The sequence below is a fragment of the Chiloscyllium plagiosum genome, chromosome 6, assembly GCF_004010195.1.
Source record: "Chiloscyllium plagiosum isolate BGI_BamShark_2017 chromosome 6, ASM401019v2, whole genome shotgun sequence".
Lineage (NCBI taxonomy): Eukaryota > Metazoa > Chordata > Chondrichthyes > Orectolobiformes > Hemiscylliidae > Chiloscyllium > Chiloscyllium plagiosum.
The window spans coordinates 114,947,396-114,970,073 of record NC_057715.1 but is presented as its reverse complement, the minus strand read 5'-3'; the positions used below and the strand labels follow the sequence as shown (position 1 = coordinate 114,970,073).

Below are 22,678 nucleotides of genomic sequence, written 5' to 3'. Positions count from 1 at the left end.
GTTTGTGAGACATGATTTCCCATGCACAAAGCCATGTTGACTATCCCTAATCAGTCCTTGCCTTTCCAAATACATGTACACCCTGTCCTTCAGGATTCCCTCCAACAACTTGCCCACCACCGACGTCAGGCTCACTGGTTTGTAGTTCCCTGGTTTGTCCTTACCACCTTTCTTAAATAGTGGTACCACGTTTGCCAACCTCCAGTCACCTGTGACTCTTAATGATACAAATATCTCAGCAAACGGCCAAGCAATCACTTTCCTTGCTTCCGACAGAGCTTTAGGGTACACCTGATTAGGTCCTGGGGATTTATCCACTTTTACGTGTTTCAAGACATCCAGCACTTCCTCTTCTGTAAAATGGACATTTTTCAAGATGTCACTATTTATTTCCTTCCATTCTATATCTTCCACGTCCTTTTCCACAGTAAACACTGATGCAAAATACTCGTTTAGTATCTCCATCATCTCCATCGGCTCCACACAAAGGCTGCCATACTGATCTTTGAGGGGCCCTATTCTCTCCCTAGTTACCCTATTGTGCTTAATGTATTTGTAAAAACCCTTTGGATTCTCCTTAACCCTATTTGCCAAAGCTATCTCATGTCCCCTTTTTGCCTTCCTGATTTCCCTCTTAAGTATACTCCTACTGCCTTTATACTCTTTTAAGGATTCACTCGATCTATCCTGTCCATACCTGACATATTCTCCTTAACCCTATAACCATATGCTTCCTTCTTTTTCTTAACCAAACCCTCAATTTCTCTAGTCATCCAGCATTCCCTACACCTAATGGGCGGCACGGTGGCATGGGCGGCACGGTGGTAATGGGCGGCACGGTGGCACAGTGGTTAGCACTGCTGCCTCGCAGCGCCAGAGACCCGGGTTCAATTCCCGACTCAGGCGACTGACTGTGTGGAGTTTGCACGTTCTCCCCGTGTCTGCGTGGGTTTCCTCCGGGTGCTCCGGTTTCCTCCCACAGTCCAAAGATGTGCAGGTTAGGTGAATTAGCCATACTAAATTGCCCGTAGTGTTAAGTAAGGGGTAAATGTAGGGGTATGGGTGGGTTTCGCTTCGGCGGGTCGGTGTGGACTTGTTGGGCCGAAGGGCCTGTTTCCACACTGTAATCTAATCTAATCTAATCTAATCTAATCTAACCTACAGCCTTCCCTTTCACGCTGACAGGAATATACTTTCGCTGGATTCTCGTTAGCTCATTTTTGAAGTACTGCTTCTGTTTTTGTTTCCCGTTTCTGTGTGATTGAAGGCCAGAATTGACCGTGCCACATGAACATTAAGGTGGTACAGATGGATACACACCACGACAACTGAGGGGGGAATGAAGTTTGAGAAGGGTCTGGGAAAATATCTTTCAATCATGTCGAACATTATAGGGGTGGAACACTACAGTTAGGAACGTTGCTGCCAGCCATGAACTCTTGAAAGATGGGACCTGCGATTTGATCCAAGGAAAGTTTGGGACTGAATGGACTGTGTGCCTGAAATTAGGCTATACAGAAAGAGCAGAATGCCCAAGCACTTCATGAACTATATCTGCTATTCCCTGTGTAAATTATAGTTCATAAAAATAATGATTTGCATATTAATTTATGATTAACATATTGATTCTGATTCATGTTGAAGTAAAAATTACAAAACAATGAAATCATATCAAGTAATTTCTTTATATATAGGCTGATTGGCACAATCTTTTGATTTAACAGTTCCTACAGGAAATGTAATATTGACCTATCTTAATAAATTCTAATTTTATTCAGCATCAAATTCTGTCTACTGCGGTTCTTGTGAAATGTTATGGGATGATTTACTAGAACATAGAACAGGGAGAAAGTGAGGATTACAGATGCTGGAGATCAGAGTCGAGAGTGTGGTGCTGGAAAAGCACAGCAGGTCAGGCAGCATCTGAGGAGCAGGCGAACTAATGTTTCAGGCATAAACCCTCCATCAAGTTCTTAGAACACAGAACAGTACTGCATAGGACCAGGCCCTTTGGCCCACTATTTCTGTGCCGAACAAGATGCCATTCCCAAAATTATCCCGTTTGCTTGTGTATGGTCTATATCGCTCTATTCCCTGCCTGTCCATGTGTCTGAATGTCCCTGAATGCCCCTTAAACAATGCTATCGTATCGGCATCTCCCAACTCCACTGGCAGTGTGTTCCAGGCACCTACCACCCTCTGTGTAAAATACTTACCTCACACATCTCCTTTATACTTAGCTCCTCTCACTTAAACCAATGCCCCCTTGTATTTACACATTCACCTTGGGCCATCCTATCCATATGTCCCATAATTTTATATAGTCCTATCAGCCTCTGACACTCTGGCGAAATCAATCCAAGTTTGTCCAACCTCTCCTTGTAGCTAATACACTCCAATCCAGACAGCATCTTGTTAACCCTCTTTTACATCCTAACCAAAGTCACCATATCCTTCCTATAGAATGGTGACCAGAACTGCTCAAAATATTCCACATGCGGCCAAACTAAAGTCTTATACACCTGCAATATGACTCGCCAATTTGTGTACTCAATGCCCCAACCAATGAAGGCAATGTATACCTCAGCCTTCTTTACCACCTTATCCTCATATGTCAAATCCTTCATTCCTGGGATCAGCCTCAGGTGACGGTCTATGTGGAGTTTGCTCATTTTCCCTGTATCTGTGTGAGTTTCCTCTGCGTGCTCCAGTTTCCTCCCACAATCCAAAGATGTGCAGGTTAGATGCTAAACATTGTCCTGCAGTGTCCAAGGATGTGCAAGCTAGGAAGGTTAGACATGGTAAAATCAGGGTTATGGGAATGGAGTGGGGTGTAGATCTGGGTGAGATGCTCTTCAGAGAGATGGTACAGATCCGATGGGCCAAATGTTCTGCATTTGTTCTGCACTGTACTGATTCTATGATTCTATGATCATTCTTGTAAACCTCCTCTGGACTCCCACCAACCTAGCATATCTTCCTTAGATATGGAGCCCAAAACTGCTCACAGTATTCCAAATGTGGTCTGCCCAGAGCCTTATGCAGCCTCAGCTGGGCATTTCTGCTCTTGTATTCCAGCCCTCTTGAAATGACTTGACTCTGCATGATCATTTTATGTGTTTTTAAATGCTCCGCTAATTATAATGGGCCCTACTATTTTGCCAGTAATGGACATGAAGCCAACTGGCCTATACTTACCTGTTGTTTTGTCTCCTTCTCTTTTTAAATAGAAATGGTAAATTTGCAGGTTTCTAATCCTCTGGGAATTTTCCACAATCTAAGGATTCTTGAAAGATTATAACCAGTGCAACCACTATCTCTGAGGTTACTTCAATATCCTAGGAATCATTCCATCCGGTCCAGGGGACTATCAGTCTTTGGCCCCATGAGTTTCTCGAGCAACATTTCCTGAATAATAGATTTTGCATCTATGCACTCACCTCCTTTTGTCTCTTGATTATCGAGCAGTTTTGGAATTCTATTAATGTATTCTACTGTGAAGACTGCTGTAAAGCATTTATTCAACTCCTCTGTTATTTCCTGGTTTCCTAATTTTAATTGCCCAGTCTCATTCTGTCAGGGGTCTATGCTTACTTTGACTTCACTCTTCCTTTTTATATATTTAAAGAAACTCTTACTGTCCCATTTAATGTCATTTTCAAGTTCACCATCAGAATTTATCTTCTTCCTTTTTATTATCATTTTGGTCATCTTTTGTTGGGTTTTAAAACTTTGCGAATCTGCTGATCTTTGCCACATATTTTATTTTCAATTTGTTCCCTGATAACCTGATAAGTTGTTCCCTTAACTTCCCTGATAACCATGATTACATAGAACATAGAACATAGAAGAATACAGCGCAGCTTTGCCACATATTTTATATTCAATTTGTTCCCTGATAACCTGATAAGTTGTTCCCTTAACTTCCCTGATAACCATGATTAGCTTATGTCTTTCCTAAAATTCTTCTTCCTCACTGGAATATGCCTTAGCTGTGAGCCATGAACTATTTCTTAAATAGTGGGTGGCATTTGGGCGGCACGGTGGCACAGTGGTTAGCACTGCTGCCTCACAGCGCCAGAGACCTGGGTTCAATTCCCAACTCAGGTGACTGACTGCGTGGAGTTTGCACATTCTCCCCGTGTCTGCGTGGGTTTCCTCCGGGTGCTCCAGTTTCCTCCCACAGTCCAAAGATGTGCAGGTCAGGTGAATTGGCCATGCTAAATTGCCCGTAGTGTTAGGTAAAGGGGTAAATGTAGGGGAATGGGTGGGTTGTGCTTCGGTGGGTCGGTGTGGACTTGTTGGGCCGAAGGGTCTGTTTCCACACTGTAATCCAAATATCTGCAAATTTTCCTCAGTCACTCCAACTAATTAATTACCCTGATTTAAGCTTAGCACAGTTGTTTCAAAAGCAAGTTGGCATGCTTGCCTTCATTGCTCAGTCCTTTGAGTATAGGAGTTGGGACATTATGTTGAGGTTGTACAGGACATTGGTGAGGTCTCTTCTAGAATACTGTGTCCAGTTCTGGTCACCCAGTTATAGGAAGGATATTATTAAGCTGGAGAAGGGTTCAGAAGAGATTTGCCAGGATGTTGCTGGGTATGGAAGCTTTGAGTTATAACGAAAGGCTGGATAGACTGGGTTTTTTTTTCGCTGGAGCATTGAAGGTTGAAAGTGACCTCAGAGAAGTTTATAAAATAATGAGGGGTATAGATAGAGTTAATGCTAGTTCTCCCTAGGATGGGAATATTCAAGACTGGGGGCACACTTTGAAGGTGAGAAGAGAGTGTTTTGAAAAAAGACATGAGAGGCAAGTTTTTTACACAGAGGGTGGTTTGCGTGTGGAATGAAATTCCTGAGGAAGTGGGAGGATGCGGGTACAATTACAATGTTTAAAATACATTTGACTAAGTACATGAATAGGAAAGGTTTGGAGGGATATGAGCCAATGGCAGGCAGGTGGAGCTAGTTTAGTTTGGAATTATGTACAACATGGACTGGTTGAGCCGGAGGGTCTGTTTCCATGCTTATGGCTCTATGACTCTATGACTCTCAACTGAGTGCTAAACTTCAAGCATGTTATGGTCACTGTTTCATAGGAGATCTTCTACTCTGACATCATCAATTAAACCTGCCTAATTACACATCACCAGACTCAAAATAGTCTGATCCCTGGTTGAATCCATACATACTATTCCAGGAAACACTTTGAATTATTCCTCATGGCCAAGTCTGCCATTGTAACTAATCCAATCTACATGAAGATTAAAGTTACACATGGTTAATATACTGTCTTTGTTACATGTCCTCATTATCTCCTGATTTATTTTCTATCCCACCATATACCTACTGGTAGGGGCCTACAGACTACTTCTTACACCTTACATATCTTATCTCCACTATACTGATTCCACATTCTTCCAATTCAAGCTCATTCCTTATTTTTGTATTTATTCCAGCCCCTGTCACCAATGCTCCACCCCCCACACTTTCATTCCTGCCCTTCCTTTAGTGAAGTCATATACCTTGAATATTTAGTTATTAGTTTTAATCTTCTTGTAGGTGATGGTAGGAGGGGATGGCCTAGTGACCTTATCACTGGGCTGTTAATCCAGAGACACAATGGCGCTTTGTTTGAAACCCACCATGGCAGATGGTGGAATTTGAAGTCAACAAAAAAACAAAACCTGGAATTAAGAGTCTAATGATGGTCCTGAAGCAATTGTCAGGCAAAACCCATTTGGTTCACTAATATCTGTTTAGGGAAGGAAACTGCCATCCTTACCTGATCTGGCCTACATGTGACACCAGACCCACAGCAATGTGGTTGATTCTTAACTGCCATTTGAGTAATAAATGCTTCCTAAATAAATGTCCACATCCAATGAATGAACAAAGGAAAAACCAGTAAACACTGTAATGGCCATATGATCATTCCTGTAAGCTTAAAAGTTAACTTACTTTTCTCGTTTATGTCACTCAGCGAAACAGCCCCTTTAAAACAATTTGACAGAATTTTTATTTACATTCATCTGAGAGCATGGATAGAACCTGACAGAATTATGTAAAACTATGGGACGTATGAATAGGGTGGATAGTTGGAGTCTTTTTCCCAAGGTGCAATTATCAAATACTAGGGGGCATAGGTAAGAGGGGAAATGTTTAAAGGAGATGATGAGGAAAGTTTTTTACACAGAGGGTCAGTGCCTGGAATGTGTTGCCAGGGGAGGTGGTTGAAGCAGGTATGATAGCAATATTGAAGAGGCATTTAGACACATACATGAACAGGCAGGAAGAGGGAGATAAGGACCATGTGCAGGAGATGGGATTAGTTAGCAATGGCATCATGGTCAGCACAGGCATGGTGGGCTGAAGGGCCTATTCTTATGCTGTACTGCTCTGTGTTCTATATTCCAGTACTGTGATACTGCTATCTGTATTTGTTAGTTATTCACTTTGTTTTGCGAAAATGCTTTTCCTTTGTAATTGTGTGTGTGTACCTTTAATGTGGACATACACATCACGTTTTATCCCTCAACTTTCAGTGGCTACCCATCTATGGCCTGAATGTGTCTTTGTTTAGTTTACATATCGATAGTTGAATGATTTTGTTTTCAGATCCTTGATCTTTGCCAGAGCGCAGTGAGATCACTCAACCCTTCCCCCAAACAGATTCAGAAGGGAGCCTTGTAAAGACAATCTAAGTAAACAAGGGACCTAGGGATGCAAGGTCATTGCAAATCGTTTTTGTTTATTGAAAGGACCACAGAGAGAAACGGAAATTGATATTGCCTTTCTCTTTTAACCCATTTATCCACCCTCAGTTGCCTTGTGTCTGCTCACGGAATCATAGAGTACAGGGCAGGCACTTCAACCTATTGAGTCGGCACAGACAAAAGAGCCTACTCAAAATCTACGCTAGTCACACTTTCATAGAACCCTTACAGGAAGGGAGCAGACCATTCAGTCCACACTGACTCTCCAAAGAGCACCCCACTCAGCTGTACCAATCCCTGCGTTGTCCAGGGCCATTCCATCTAACCTACACATCTTTTGACTGTGGGAAGAAACTGGACCACACTCATGCAGACAAAGGGGGAAGGCACAAATTCCATTCAGGCAGTCTACCAAGGCCAGGATTGAACATGGGACCCTTGTGCTGTGAGATAGTATTGCTAACAACTGAGCCACCCAGCCCTAGGCCCATGGCTTTCAATGTTAGGATATTTCAAGTGCTCATCTGAGTACCTTTTAAAGGTTGTGAGGTTTCCTGTCTCAACTACCCTCCCAGGCAGTGCATTCCAGACCCCCACCACCATCTACGTCAAAATGTTTCTTCTCAAATCCCCTCTAAACCTCCTGGTTTTCACCTTATAATTATTCCACCTCATTATTGACCCTTCAAATAAGGGAAACAGCTGCTTTCTATTCACCCTGTCCATGTCCCTCATCATCTTATACAACTCCATCAGGTGTATCATGGTGAGATTTGGATTGGAGAATGAAAACATGGAATAGAATAGAGAGCTGGTTAAATGGAGATTATGTAACAATTGCTGGAAGAAAAAACATCTGGTTCACTAATGCCTCCACGGAGGAAATCTGCCATCCGTACCTAGTCTGACCTACATGTGACTCCAGACCACCATCAATGTCATTTGTCGCTTAAGCTTCCTATGGGCAATCTGTGCTGGCCTCACCAGTGATGTTGAGAGTGTGATGCTGGAAAAGTACAGCAGGTCAGGCAGCATCCGAGGAGCGGGAAAATCAACATTTCGGGCAAAACACCCTTCATCAGGATTCCTGATGAAGGGCTTATGCCTGAAACATCGATTCTCCTGCTCCTCGGATGCTGCCTGATCTGCTGTGCTTTTCCAGCACCACACTCTTGACTCTAATCTCCAGTATCTGCAATTCTCACTCTCGCCTAGTTGATCCTCATCAGTGCTGTCCACATGGTGCAGATGTAGTATCCCTACCCCTGGACCAGGAGGCCAGGGTTCAATGTCCCATCTGCTACAAAAATGCGCAATAACACTTCTGAGCAGATTGATTTAGGAACATAAGTTAAATATTTATTAAAAGCTGCAATTTTCCCATTCTGACAGAGGTTCCAAAATCAGGAGAAATTGCATGGCATTGGTGCTTTATAATCTACAGATTACACTGGTGAATATACATCCATAACTATGACAAAATGTGCCACAACTTTATTGACAAAAGTTTGAACATTTTCCTGCAATCACAAAACATCTGCATCATTGACTACAGTCCTGCTTCTTGTAGCTTCTACGGTGTCTGTTCACTTTGCTCGGAGTTCATACCCAATCTAACCAATCAAGCACCAGAAAGTTTAAATCATTTATCAAACTCATAATCAAAACCAGAACAATCGAACACAACGGTAAGGCGGCATGGACTTTACTAAAGCATTTGACGATGTCCCTCACCTTCAGGGTTACAGGGATAGGGTAGGGGTTGGGTTTGGATGGGCTGCTCTTTGGAGGGTTGGTGTGGATTTGATGGGCTGAATGGCCTGCTTCCACACTGTAGGGATTCGATGACTGTGGTATGCTGCTGGTATCATCCACTGTGAAAACTGATGCAAAGTTCTAACAACACTATTTTGTTGTTCTTCATTAACTCTTCTTCACTTTCCAGCAGTCAATGTCCACTTTTGTATCTCTCTTAACTTGCATATGTCTAAAATAAATCTTGCAATTTTCTTTTGTATTACGAAATCTCATATTTCATCTTCTCCCCTTTATTGCCTTGCTTAGCTGCCTTCTGCTGGTTGTTCAAGGATTCCCAGTCCTCAGGCTTCCCACTAATCTTCACCACATCGATTTTTCTGTTGCTTTTATGCCATTGTAACTTTTGTTGTCAGCTACAGTTGCCCCATCCTCTCCTTTGCTTCTTTTCCTTCCTTGAGATGAATTTTTGCTGTGCCTCCTGAATTACCCCCAGAAACTCTGACTATTGCTGCTCCACCATCGACCCCGTTGGCTCCCCTTCCAATCAACGAGAAGAAAGTGGGGACTGCAGATGCTGGAGATTAGAGTTGAGAGCGTGGTGCTGGAAAAGCACAGCCAGTCAGGCAGCATTCGAGGAGCAGGAGAATTGATGCTTTGGGCAAAAGCCCTTCATCAGGAATGAGGCTTGTGAGCCGAGGTGGTGGTGAGATAAATGTGAGGGGAGTGAGACTGGGAGAGAAGGTAGCAGAGTGTGTGATAGGTGGGTGGAGGTGGGGGTTATAGTGATAGATCAGAGAGGAGGGTGGAGTTGATAGATGGGAAGGAAGATGGACAAGTCAAGAGGGTGATGCTGAGTTGGAAGGTTGGATCTGGGATAAAGTGGGGGGAGGGGAAATGAGGAAACTGGTGAAATCCACATTGATCCTGTGTGGTTGGACGGTCCCAAGGCAGAATATGAGGCGTTCTTCCTCCAGGCGTCATGTGGTAAGGGTTTGGCGATGGCAGAGACCCAGAGACCCAGGACCCAGGACCTGCTTGGTGGAGTGGGAGAGGGAGTTGAAGTGTTCGGCCACGGGGCGATGGGTTTGGTTGGTGCGGGTGTCCCAGAGATGTTCTCTGAAGCATTCTGCAAGTAGGCGCCCTGTCTCCCCAATGTAGAGGAGACCATGTTGGGAGAATCAGATACAGTAAATGACATGTAGAAGTGCAGGTAAAACTCTGATGGATGTGGAAGGCTTCTTTGGGGCCTTGGACGGAGGTGAGGGAGTTTTGCAATTCCTGCAGAGGCAGGGGAAGGTGCCGGAAGGGGATGGTGGGTTGGTGGGAGGGCATAGACCTGACAAGGGAGTCGAGAGAGAATGGTCTTTATGGAATGCATGTAGGGGTGGGGAGGGAAATATATCTCTGGTGGTGGGGTCCATTTGTAGGTGGCGGAAATGGCGGAGGATGATGCAATGTATACGGAGGTTGGTGGGGTGAAAGATGAGGACCAGGGGGATTCTGTCCTTGTTGCGATTGGAGGGGTGAGGTTTGAGGACAGAGGTGGGCAAGTGGATGAGATGAGCTGGAGGGCATCATCAACTAAGTGGGAGGGGAAATTGCAGTCTTTGAAGAAGGAGGCCATTTGGTGTGGTCTTTGGTGGAACTGGCCCTTCTGGGAGCAGATGCAGCGGAAGCTGAGGAATTGGGAATAAAGGATAGCGTTTTTACAAGAGGCAGGGTGGGAGACAATGTAGTCCAGATAGCTGTGGGAGTTGGTGGGTTTGTAGAAGATGTCTGTGTTGAGTCTGTCACCAGTGATGGAGATGGAGGGGTCCAGGAAGGGGAGGGAGGTGTCCAAGATGGTCCAGGTGAACTTGAGGTTGGGGTGGAATGTGTTGGTGAAGTTGATGAACTGTTCAATGTCCTTGAGGGAGCACGAGGTGGTGTCGATGCAGTCATCAACGAAGATGAGGAAAAGGTGAGGAAAGCTAGAGGAAAGACACCTGCTTATCTATACTTCTCATGATTTTATAAACCTCTATAAGGTAACCTCTCAACCTCTGACATTCCAGTAAAACGAGTCCCTGCCTATCCAACCTCTCCCCATAACCAAACCAATCTCTCCTCATAAGACAGTCCTACTATTCCTGTTGTCAGTATAATGAACCTCCACTGCACTCTCTCTGTGGTAGTTATCTTCCAAAGAGCTTTTCAAACACAGTCAGCTGAATGGCCTCCTATTGCACTGCATCACCTTATTGTTTTCCTTCATTTGCTGGGCAGCTAGTACAGGATTACTCACATCCCGCTAATTTTTAAGAAGTAAACAATTAAGTGAGGCACCAATTGATTTTAGGGAGGACCCTCAATGGAGGAGAGAGATAAGGAGCTGGTGATCTGTCTAGAGGTACTTCCAGAACTTAGTGCCCAGGCAATTGAAGGTACAGCAACCAAAGGTGGTCGGAATTTGAGATATCTGGGGACATTGTGGAGCTGGAGGAGATGTCAGAGATTGAAAGGGACTGAGGCCATAGGGAGATTTGAAAACAGATGAGAATTTTAAAATCAAGTCACTGGTTGGTCAGGAGCCAGTGTAGATCAGTGAGCACAGCATTGATAAGGAAATCAGACTTGGAGTTAATATACAGTTAGTAATGTTACTGGCAACCTCCAGCTTACAGAGGGTAGAATGCGGGGCATCAGCTGATTTGATTTGATTTATTATTGTCCTGTGTACCTAGGTACAGTGAAACGTTTTGTTTTGAGTGCTGTACAGGCAGATCAAATGATACAAAATGCATTTGTGTAATAGAACAGAGCAAGGAATACAATGTTACCGCTGCAGAGAAGGTGCACAGAAATCAACATTAAATAGAAAGATTAGATTAGATTCACTACAGCGTGGAAACAGGCCTTTCGGCCCAACAAGTCCACACCAACCCTCTGAAGAGTAACCCACCCAGACTCATTCACCTACTCCCTATGGGCAATTTAGAATGGCCAATTTACCTGACCCACACATCTTTGGACTGTGGGAGGAAACCCACGCAGACACAAAGAGAATGTGCAAACTCCACACGGACAGTCGCCCAAGGCTGAAATCAAATCTGGGTCCCTGGCACTGCAAGGCAACAGTGCTAGGCACTGTGCCACCCCAAAATTTGAGATGTCCATTTACACATCTAATGACAGCATGGACGTAGCTGTTCTTGAATCTATTGGTACGAGTGTTTAAGCTTTTGTATCCTCTGCCCATTGGAAGAGGGTGGAACAGACTATTACCAGGGTGGGAGGGGTCTTTGATGATGTTGGCTGCTTTCCCGAGGCAGGGGAAAGTGTAGATGGAGTCCATGGATGGGAGGTTGGCTTACGTGATTGACTAGGCTGTGTTCACAACTCCCCATAGTTTCTTATGGTCCTGGGCAGAGCAGTTGTCAGACCAAGCCATGATGCATCCAGATAGAATGTTTTCTACGGTGCATCTATTAACATTTGTGAGAGTCTTTATGGACAGGCTAGCTGGGGTGTGTTGGATTAGTCAAGAGAGTTTAATTTCTGAAAGTATGATTTTCTTGAGCACTGTCTCCTTGAAAATTCTGCCTGCCTTAATATTGCTCGATCTAGGCATTACCAGGGAATAAAAAGCATGGTGGCACAGTGGTTAGCACTGTTGCCTTACAGCGCTAGAGACCTGGGTTCAATTCCCGCCTCAGGCAACTGTCTGTGTGGAGTTTGCACGTTCTCTGCGTGAATTTCCTCTGGGTGCTCCGGTTTCCTCCCACAGTCCAAAGATGTGCAGGTTAGGTGAATTGGCCATTCTAAATTGCCCGTAGTGTTAGGTGAAGGGGTAAATGTAGGGGAATGGGTCTGGGTGGGTTGCTCATCAGAGGGTCGGTGAGGACTTGTTGGGCCGAAGGGCCTGTTTCTCCAATGTAAGTAATCTAATCTTAAAAAAAAAGTGGAGATGATGTTGACTGAGAATCCACTTGAACTATGCAGATGGTACCACTAGGGGTCAGGTGACATCCATCTGAAGCTGATGGTTTTCCGTGTTTTTAAAGGGTCTATCCCCTCCACACCTGTCATCAAGTATTCATGTAGTCTAATCCCATTTTCTAGCACCTGATCCATAGCCTTTGGCCCATGGCATTTCAAGTGCTCAGCTAAATACTTCTCAAATAAATAAAGATGTTCTTAATTAGACTTTGATCCCATAATCACAGAATTGTTGTGGCACAGAAGGAGACCATTCAGCCCATTGTACATGCACTGGTTCTATTATCTACAGCCAATTTCCTGCCTATTCCTCATATCCCTCCACACCATTTCAAAACAAATAACCATCCAAAGCCCCTCTTGAATACCTCAGTTGAACCTGTTTCCACTGCATTTCCAGGCAGTGCATTCCAGACCTTAACCACTCATGTGGAAAAACTTACTTTTCACATGGTCCTTGCTTAGTATGCACATCACTTTAACTCTGTGTCCTCTCATTCTTGTTCCTTTTACAAGTGGGAATAGCTTCTCCCTACCATTTTTTAAAAAATGTATTAAATTGTGTAATGCCAGCGTCGCTGGCTGGGTGAGCATTTATCACCCGTCCCTAGTTGCCCCTTGAGAAGATGGGGGCAAGCCGCCTTCTTAAACCATGGCAGTCCCCCTGCTGTGAGTCGACCCACGATGTTGTTAGGGAGGGGAATTCCAGGATTGTGACCCAGTGACACATTGAAGGAACGGTGATATATTTTCCAGTCAGGATGGTGGGTGACTTGGAGGGGAATTTGCAGGAGGTGGTGTTCCCATGTATCTGCTGCCCTTATCCTTCTAGATGGAAGTGGTCGTGGGTTTGGAAGATGTTGTCTAAGGATCTTTGGTGAAATTCTGCAGTGCATCTTGTGGATGGTAGCCTGCTGCTACTGGGTGGTCGGTGGTGGAGAAATTAGACGTTTGTGGTCCTGTCCAGCCCGCTCATGATTTTGAAAACCTCTAGGAGTTTTCAACTTTTATTTCCAGAGAAAAGGAACTCATTGTTTTTTTATTAGTGTTTCTATGTTTGACAGACTGGGTTTTGATGAACAATATGCTAAATACAGTTAGGTGTCCCTCAACCAAGAGTCCCTGTGGATTTGGTAGCAGGTGGTTTTATTACAGGAATAATGCACCAGAGGTATTACCAATGGACCAAGGGGACATGGTGGAGTAATGGTAATGTTACTGGCCTGGTGTATCCAGATGGAGGTACAGGATCAAATCCAACCACAAGTTTGAAGTTTGAATTCAATAAAACCTAGGGTTAAAAGGTAATGTAAATTCTGTTGATTGTTGTGAAGACCCATCTGGTTAATGGAAAGGGGAATGTTGCTGCACAAAGAGTGCAGGTTCATAGTTCCTTGGAGGTGGAATCACAGGTAGGATCGTGAAGAAGGCATTTGGTACTCTTGATTTTATTGGTCAGTGCATTGAGTATATGAGTTGGGAGTACAGGAGGCTTCACAGAACATTGGTTAGGCCACTTTTAGAATACTGCATTCAACGCTGGTCTCCCTGCTATAGGAGAGACTTTGTGAAACTTGAAAGGGCTCAGAAAATAAAGATGTTGCCAGGGTAGGAGGGTTTGAGCTACAAGGAGAGGCTGAATAGGCTGGGGCTGTTTTCCCTGGAGCTTCGGATGCTGAGGGGTGACCTTACAGAGGTTTATAAAATCATGAGGGGCATGGATTGGATAAATAGACAAGGTCTGTTTCCCTGGGGAGGGGGAGTCCAAAACTAGAGCGCATAGGTTTAGGGTGAGAGGGAAAAGATTAAAAAGGACCTAAGAGGCAACTATTTTCACACAGAGGGTGGTGCGTGTATGGAATGAGCTGCCAGAGGAAGTGGTGGAGGCTGGTACAATTACAACATTTAAAAGACATCTGGATGTGTACAAGAATAGGAAAGGTTTAGAGGGATATTGGCCAAATGCTGGCAATTGGGAATCGATTAATTTAGGATATCTGGTTGGCATGGATGTGTTGGACCAAAGGCTCTGGTTCTGTGCTGAACATCTCTATAACTCTGTGGTTCACTAATTCTCTACAGGGAAAGAAATCTGCCCTCCTTACCCAGTCTGGTTGACATGGAACTCCAGTCCACAGCATTGTGGTAGCTTCTTAGCTGCCCTCTGGATTTTAGGGATGGGCAATAAATGAATGAATCAGAAAGTCACTAGCAAGGAATTAATATCCCACCATCACAATTCAAGAATTAGAATTCAGTTTTAAAATCTCTGCAAGAAGTTCTGCAAATAAATGGCAGGAAAGGAAAGGTCAGTATCAGGTGGGAAGTGATGTCCCATAAGGTGTGATGCTGGGACCATGGTCACCCACCATTTACAAAAACAAATTGAATCTGAGGATGACACCAATTTGACCAGAAGGAGGCGATGGCCTTGTGGTGATATCATGGGATTTGAAATCATTAACAAATTTGGAATTAAGACTCTAATGATGACTATGTAACCATTGTTGATTGTCAGTAAAAACCCATCTGGATCACTAATGCCCTTTAGGAAGGAAACTGTCTAATTGCCATCCATTTTAATTCCGCCTTCCATTCCCCCGGTGACATGTCCATCCTTGGAGTCCTCCATTGTCAGAGTGAGGCCAAATGGAAACTGGAGGAACAACACCTGGTATTTCGCCTGGGCTCCCTTCCCCTTTCCCAGACCTGATGAAGGGTTTCAGCCCAAAACATCGATTTTCCTGCTCCTCGGATGCTGCCTGACCTGCTGTGCTTTTCCAACTTCACATCTATTGACTCTGGCTTCCAGCACCTGCAATCCTTATTGTCTGCAAGAAACTGCCATCCTTACCTGGTCTGGCCTACATGTGACTCCAGGCCTAGAAAAAAACGTCTGACCCTTAACTGCCCACTGTGCAATTAGGGATTGACAATAAACGCTAGCCTAGCCAGTAATGTCCATGTGCAACACATAATAGAAAAATTGCAAATCTTGGATACCAAATTCCTTTTCCAATCTCACCATTGCCTTCCAAAGATATCTCATTAATCTATTCTCCTGATCTGTCCCCATTATCCTTTCCAAACATTCTCAAATTTGATTTTGAAAGTTTCTATTGAATCTATGCCCACCAGCCTCTGAAGGAATGTATTCCAGATCACAACTCACTGATTAAACTCTTCTCTCGTCCCCTCTCCCTCTGGTTCTTTGGCCAGTTACTCTGTTGTTTGGTTACCAAACGTCCTGCTAGTAGAATTAGTTTCTCTGGAAGATCTTTAGTATTTTGATCATCTCCCTTAAATATTGCCACAAAGATATTGTCTTGAGGCACTCATTAGGACAAATGTAAGGTTGCAAATTCCAAAACAATCACAACAATTTATACTGCAGAAGGCAAGAGTGTTGATTCCTTTGGAAGTTATCTGGGATTCCGTGAGTGATGAATGCTGTGGACTATACTTTAGGCTCTCCAAGCTCCAGGAGAATGCCGGACTCAGATCTGTCCCTTTGTTTTCAGAGAACAGACCCATGTACTTCACCCAAATGCAAATACATTCTGGACTTGAAATATCTATCAGGTTACAATGGCTAACAAATCTCCCCTTGATCATTCTTTTCTCTCAGCAGAACAATCCCAACTTCTTCAGTCTTTCCCTGGTACCATTTCAGCAAATCACTTCTGCACTGCTTCAAACACATTCCTATCTTTCCAAAAAGAGGGCATCCAGAATTGGCTGTAACACTTTAAATCAGAAAAGGATGCTGCATAGTACTTCCTGGCTGATGGTGTGAAGGCCGCCTGAGGAGAAGGCTGTTCAAGGACAACAACATCAGATCCGACAACAAGCTCATGGTATACAGAGCTATGGTGGTTCCAGCCCTGCTCTGTGGCTCAGAGATGTTGACTGTCCACAGCAGATGCCTCAAGGCGCTTGAGCAGTCCCACCAATGCTGCCTGTGCAAGACCCTGTGAATCTCCTGGGAAGACAGACGCACCAATACCAGCTTCCTCCACCAGGCCAACATCCCCAGCATCGAGGCACTGACCCCCACCGGCGATGGGCTGCGATGGGCTGGGCACGTCGTCCCCATGACCGACCCAAACAGGTGCTCTCCTCCCAGCTCCGAAACGGCAGGTGAGCCCCAGGTGGGACAGACAAAGTGCTTCAGGGATACCCTCAAGGCCTCACTGGGGAAGTGAACATTTCTACCTGGGAATTACTGGGCCCAGACCATCCAAAGTGGAGGAGGAGCATTAAGGAAGACATGTAGCACCTTGAGACTTGCCGTTGGGAAAAAGCAGAAGCTGGGGGGAAACAACGGAAGAAGCACGCTACCACATCAACGTCCCATCCACCCCTCCCAGTGACCATCACCTGTCCTAAGTCTAACAGAGTCTGTGGCAGCAGCATCAGTCTGTACAGCCACCTACGGTCTCATCCGAGAGTGGGAGAGAGTCCATCCTTGTCTGTGAGGGACTGCTGATGATAATGATGATGTAGATAATGATGAATGCTTTAGCTGGGACCCAACCAGAAATGTATTGAATTATTGCACTGTTTTCCCCAGTGGGATAATACAGCTTGAATATGATAACTCTCAGCCATGGAAAACAGAGAAAAAAAGACACAACATGGCTAGAATCAATGATACTTACATGAATTGGAAAGTAGTCCCGAAAGTAGCTCCACAACCTCAACCTCCGGAGGAAGCGAAAGCTCCGGCCTCCTCGACAAGGCGTGTTGCGATCCCAGTACCACCATGTTGCGTAGAGCACAGACACAAACCAGAAACGGGTGAAGAGGAGGAAGACAAAGAGGGCAATGCAGCACTGAGCTGTGGAATGAGGAAAGAAACCCTGACTGTAACTCACCAGCAAAACACCCCCCAGAAATCAATCCCAGGCACAAGTAAATTGTAATCAATGGAGGCCATACCATGGGTGGTAAGGTTTTTCTAGACATAGTGGTGACAGTATTGAGAGAGAACCTTCAGCAACATGGAGGTCTTGTAGCTCAATGGATCTCTTACACTAATTCAGAAGCTCCAGCTTCAGGTCACACTCAAGGGTTTGTTGGCCACATCACTTGAGCTTGAAGGTAGTTGCTCCTGATTAAAATCTTCACTTTTGTTCTGAACAGAACTTAAGGAATACTTACAGTGTGGTTCAGAGAGGTGTGCATTCATGGGATGTGGGTGATACTAGCTGGACAGGCAATTATCGTTCATCCCTAGTTGCCCCTTGAGAAGGTGATGATGAGCTGCTTCTTGAACCACTACAGTCCATGTGCTGTAGGGAGACCCACGATGTTGTTAGGGAGAGATTTTCAGGATTTTGACCCAGTGACACTGAAGGAATAGCAATATATTTCCAAGTCAGGATGGTGCGTGGCTTGGAGGGAAACTTGCACGGTGATGGTGTCCCGTGTATCTGCTGCCCATGTCCTTTTAGATGGAAGTGGTCATTGGTTCGGAAGGTGCTGTCTGAGGATTTTGGGTGAATTTCTTCAGTGCATCCTATAGATGGTACACACTACTGCTACTGAGCGTCGGTGGTGGAGGGAGTGGATGTTTGTATATTTGGTGTCAATCAAACAGGTGGCTCTGTCATGGATATTGTCAAGTATCTTGTGTGTTGTTAGGGCTGCACTCATTCAGGCAAGTGGGGAGTAATCCATCACACTCCTGACTTGGGCCTTGTAGATGGTGGACAGGCTTTAGGGAGTTACTGACCGCAGTATTCCTAGTCTCTGAACTGCTGTTATGGCCACAGTTTTCATATGATCAGTCCAATTGGGTTTCTGGTCAATGGTAAACCCCAAGATGTTGATAGTTGAATGATTCAGTGATGGTAGTGCCATTGAATGTGGTGATGGCTAGATTGTCTCTTATTGGAGAAGGTTGTTGCCTGGTATTTGTGAGGCACAAATGTTACTTGCCACTTGTCTGAATATTGTCCAGACCTTATTGCATTTGACCAAGGACTGCTTCAGTGTCTGAGCAGTCGTGAATAGTGCTGAACATTTGCAATCGTCAGTGACCATCCCCACTTCTGACCTTATGATGGAGGGAAGGTCATTGATGCAGCAGCTGAAGATGGTTGGGCCGAGGACACTAACCTGAGGAACTCCTGCAGAGATGTCCTGGAGCTGAGATGACTGACCTCCATCAAACACAACCATCTTCCTATGGGCCAGGTATGACTTCAATCAGTAGGGTGTTTGCCCCTGGATATACATTGATTCTGGTTTTGCTAGGGCCCTGTAATGCCACACTTGGTTGAATGCAGCTTTGATGTCAAGGGCTGTGCTCTCACCTCACCCCTGGAAGTCAAGTCTTTTAACCATGTTTGAATGGGGAGGTTTTAAACTAAAGTGGCAGGGGGCTGGGAACCAAAAGAGGAGACAAGTAGACAGAGAGGTGGAAACTGGAGACTGTAAGAATCATGAAGTTAGCATTAATATGAAAAAGAGTAGACAGAGAGCAGATGAGTGCAAAAGAACCGGTGGCGTAAAGTGCATCTAGTTTAATGCAAGGAGTATAGTGGGCGAGGCAGATGAACTTAGGGCTTGGATTGGTGTCTGAGACTATGACGTTATTGCAATCACAGAGACTTGGTTGAAGGAAGTGCATGATTGGTAACTAAATGTTCCAGGATATAGATGCTTCAGACGGGACAGGGAGGGAAGTAAAAGGGGGGGTGGAGTTGCATTGCTGGTCAGGGATGATATCACAGCTGTGCTAAAGGAGGACACTATGGAGGGCTTGAATAGTGAGGCATTATGGGTGGAGCTGAGAAATAAGAAGGGTGCAGTTACATTGTTGGGACTGTACTCTGGGCCTCCAAACACAGAGAGTGAGGTAGAAGAACAAATAGGTTAACAGATTATGGAAAGATGTAGAAACAACAAGGTGGTGATGATGGGAGGTTTTAATTTTCCCAACGTTGACTGGGATACGCTTAGTGTCAGAGGTCTGGATGGGGTAGAATTTGTAAGAAGCATCCAGGAGAGTTTTCTAGAGCAGTATGTCAATAGTCCGACGAGGGAAGGGGCCATATTCGACCTGGTGTTGGGGAACGAGCCAGGCCAGGTGATAGAAGTTGCAGTGGGGGATTTCTTTGGGAACTGTGACCACAATTCTGTAAGTTTTAGAATACTTGAAGACAAAGATGAGAGTGGTCCTAAGGGAAGAGTGCTAAACTGGACCAAGGCTAATTATATCAAAAGTAGGCAGGAGCTGGGAAATGTGAATTGGACACAGCTATTTGAAGTGAAGTTCACATTTGATATGTGGGAGGCTTTCAAACATAGGTTAAAGATAGTGCAGGATAGGCATGTCCCGTTGAAAACAAAGGATAGGAAAGGCAAGATTCATGAACCGTGGATGAGAGGAGAAACCGTACGACTAGCCAAAGGAAAAAGGAAGCATACATAAGGTCTAGGCAGCTAAGAACTGAACGGGCCCTGGAGAAATATCGGGAGAGTAGGACTAGTCTTAAACAAGGAATCAAGCGGGCTAAAATCTTTAGCGAGCAGAATTAAGGAGAATCCCAAAGCCTTTTATTCTTATGTAAGAAGCAAGTGGGTAACTAGAGAAAGGATTGGTTCACTAAAGGATAGGGAAGGAAGGCTGTGTGTCGAACTTAAGAAAATGGGTGAGATTCTGAATGATTACTTTGCATCAGTGTTCACTGAGGAGAGGAACATGATGAATCTTGAGATTAGAAATAGAAGTTTGATTACTCTGGATCACGTTGACATAAGTGGGATGTGTTGGGTGCGCTAGACGTTATTAAGGTGGTCAAATCCCCAGGACCGGATGGGATCTATCCCAGGTTGCTGCGGGAGGCAAGAGAGGAAATAGCTGGGGCCCTGACAGCATCCTTAAACATAGGTGAGGTGCCGGAGGACTGGAGGGTTGCTCATGTTGCCCCCCCTGTACAAAAAGGGTAGTAGGGATATTCCGGGTAACTACAGACCAGTGAGCCCGATGTCAGGGGTGGAAAAGTTGCTGGAGAAGGTACTGAGGGATAAAATCTATTTATATTTAGAAAAGAATGGACTTAATAGAGTTCTTTGAGGAAGTGACCAAGTTAATAGATGAAGGAAGAGCTGTAGATGTCATATACATGGACTTTAGTAAGGCGTTTGGTAAGGGTCCCCATGGTAGACTAATGGAGAAAGTGAAGTCACATGCAGGGTGTTCTAGCTCGGTGGATAAAGAACTGGTTGAGCAACAGGGAGACAGAGAGTAGTAGTTGAAGGGAGTTTATCGAAATGAAGAAAGGTGACCAATGGTGTTCCACAGGGGTCAGTATTGGGGCCACCGTTGTTTGTAATATACATAAATGATCTGCAAGAGGGCACTGTTGGTATGATCAGTAAGTTTGCAGATGACACTAAGGTTGGTGGAGTAGCAGAAAGCATAAGGGACTGTCAGAGAATAAAGGAGGATATAGATAGACTGGAGAGTTGGGCGGAGAAGTGGAGATGGAGTTCAATCCAGGCAAATGTGAGGTGATGCATTTTGGGAAGTCTAATTCTAGAGCAAATTATACAGTAAATGGAAGAGCCTTGGGAAAAGTTGATGGGCAGAGAGATCTGGGAGTGCAGGTCCATTGTACCCTAAAGGTTGATGCACAGGTGGATAGGGTGGTCATGAAGGCATATAGTATGCTTGCCTTCATTGGACAGGGTATTGAGTATAAGAGCTGGCAGGTCATGTTAAAATTATACAAGACATTGGTTCGGCCGCATTTAGAATGCTGCGTACAGTTCTGGTTGCCATATTATCAAAAGGATGTGGACGCTTTGGAGAGGGTGCAGAGAAGGTCTATGAGGATGTTGAGATGGAAATGTGTTGCTGGAAAAGCGCAGCAGGTCAGGCAGCATCTAGGGAACAGGAGAATCGACGTTTCGGGCATTAGCCCTTCTTCAGGAATGAGGAAAGTTGGTCCAGCAGGCTAAGATAAAAGATAGGGAGGAGGGACTTGGGGGAGGGGCGTCGGGAATGTGATAGGTGGAAAGAGGTCAAGGTGAGGGTGATAGGTCAGACTGGGGTGAGGGCGGAGAGGTTGGGAAGAAGATTGCAGGTTAGGAAGGCGGTGCTGAATTTGATGGATTTGACTGAGACAGGCTGGGGGGAGGGGAAATGAGGAAACTGGTGAAATCCGAGTTCATCCCTAGATCAGATTGGGAACCTGGTCAGCGCAGATGAGTTGGACCAAACAGTCTGTTTCTGTGCTGTATGACTGTAAGTCCCAGATGTCCTGGAGGCAGGCTGATTATAAAATAATTTCTAAATTTCCTTTGAATAAATTGTGTTTTGCATAATGTTGAGTAGTTTGACCAGTTGCATCACATCTGGAACATAACACTTCACATGTGCCTTTAACATAAAAAAAAGAGTTAGGATCTAGGCTATCTTATTAAAATACTTTGAGGAGGTCGGGTCTGGATGTTAATATCAGGGAACAGGGATTTGGCATCAAATAGCAGCAGGAAGTGCTAGAGAAACTCAGAAGGCTTCACAACTGAAGGAAGAGCTAGTCAAACTGGTACAGGAGGCATACTAATCATGTACACTTCAAAATGAAAGAGCTGCATGTTCATTTCCAAATATTCAAGAGTTTGTTTTTCCTGTATAATGTAGGGTGACTAGGTTCAGATAGTATATAAAATGCTAAAGTGGATTGACAAGGTGGGTGTTGTCCACATGCTCCCCCTTGCAGAACAGTCTCGAATGAGGGGTCACAGATATAGAGTCAGAGGAGATAGGTTCAAAACTGAGATGGGGAGAAATCACTTCTCTCAGAGGGTTGTGAATTTGTGGAACCCACTGCCCCAGGGCGCCATGTAAGCAAAATTGATCAACAGTTTCAAGAAAGAAATATGTTTCTGATGAAAAGTGGGATAAAGGGCGATGGGGAGCAGGCAGGAGACTGGAGTTGAGACCAGGATAAGATCAGCCATGATCATGTTAAAATGGCAGAGTGGGCTGAAGGGTAAATTGTCTCATCCCCACTTCTAGTTCCTATAATCCTATACCTGTGTTATGGGGATTGTGATCTGAGGTATGTGGTACGGGGATTGTGATCTGAGTTATGTGATACGGGGATTGTGATCTGAGGTATGTGGAATGGGATTGTGATCTGAGTTATGTGGTACGGGGATTGTGAACTGAGTTATGCGGTACGGGGATTGTGATCTGAGTTATGTG

General features: G+C 44.7%; 1 protein-coding gene across 1 annotated transcript in view; it reads right to left on the bottom strand.

Annotated features, from left to right (window-relative positions):
- The window catches only part of mogat2 (monoacylglycerol O-acyltransferase 2), a 54,860-nt gene that overhangs the window by 26,653 nt on the left and 5,529 nt on the right, over nt 1-22,678 (bottom strand). The window contains exon 2 of the mRNA XM_043692485.1: nt 17,115-17,293. Within this exon, the coding sequence (XP_043548420.1) occupies nt 17,115-17,293 (179 nt within the window). The remainder of the gene's footprint in view (nt 1-17,114; nt 17,294-22,678) is intronic.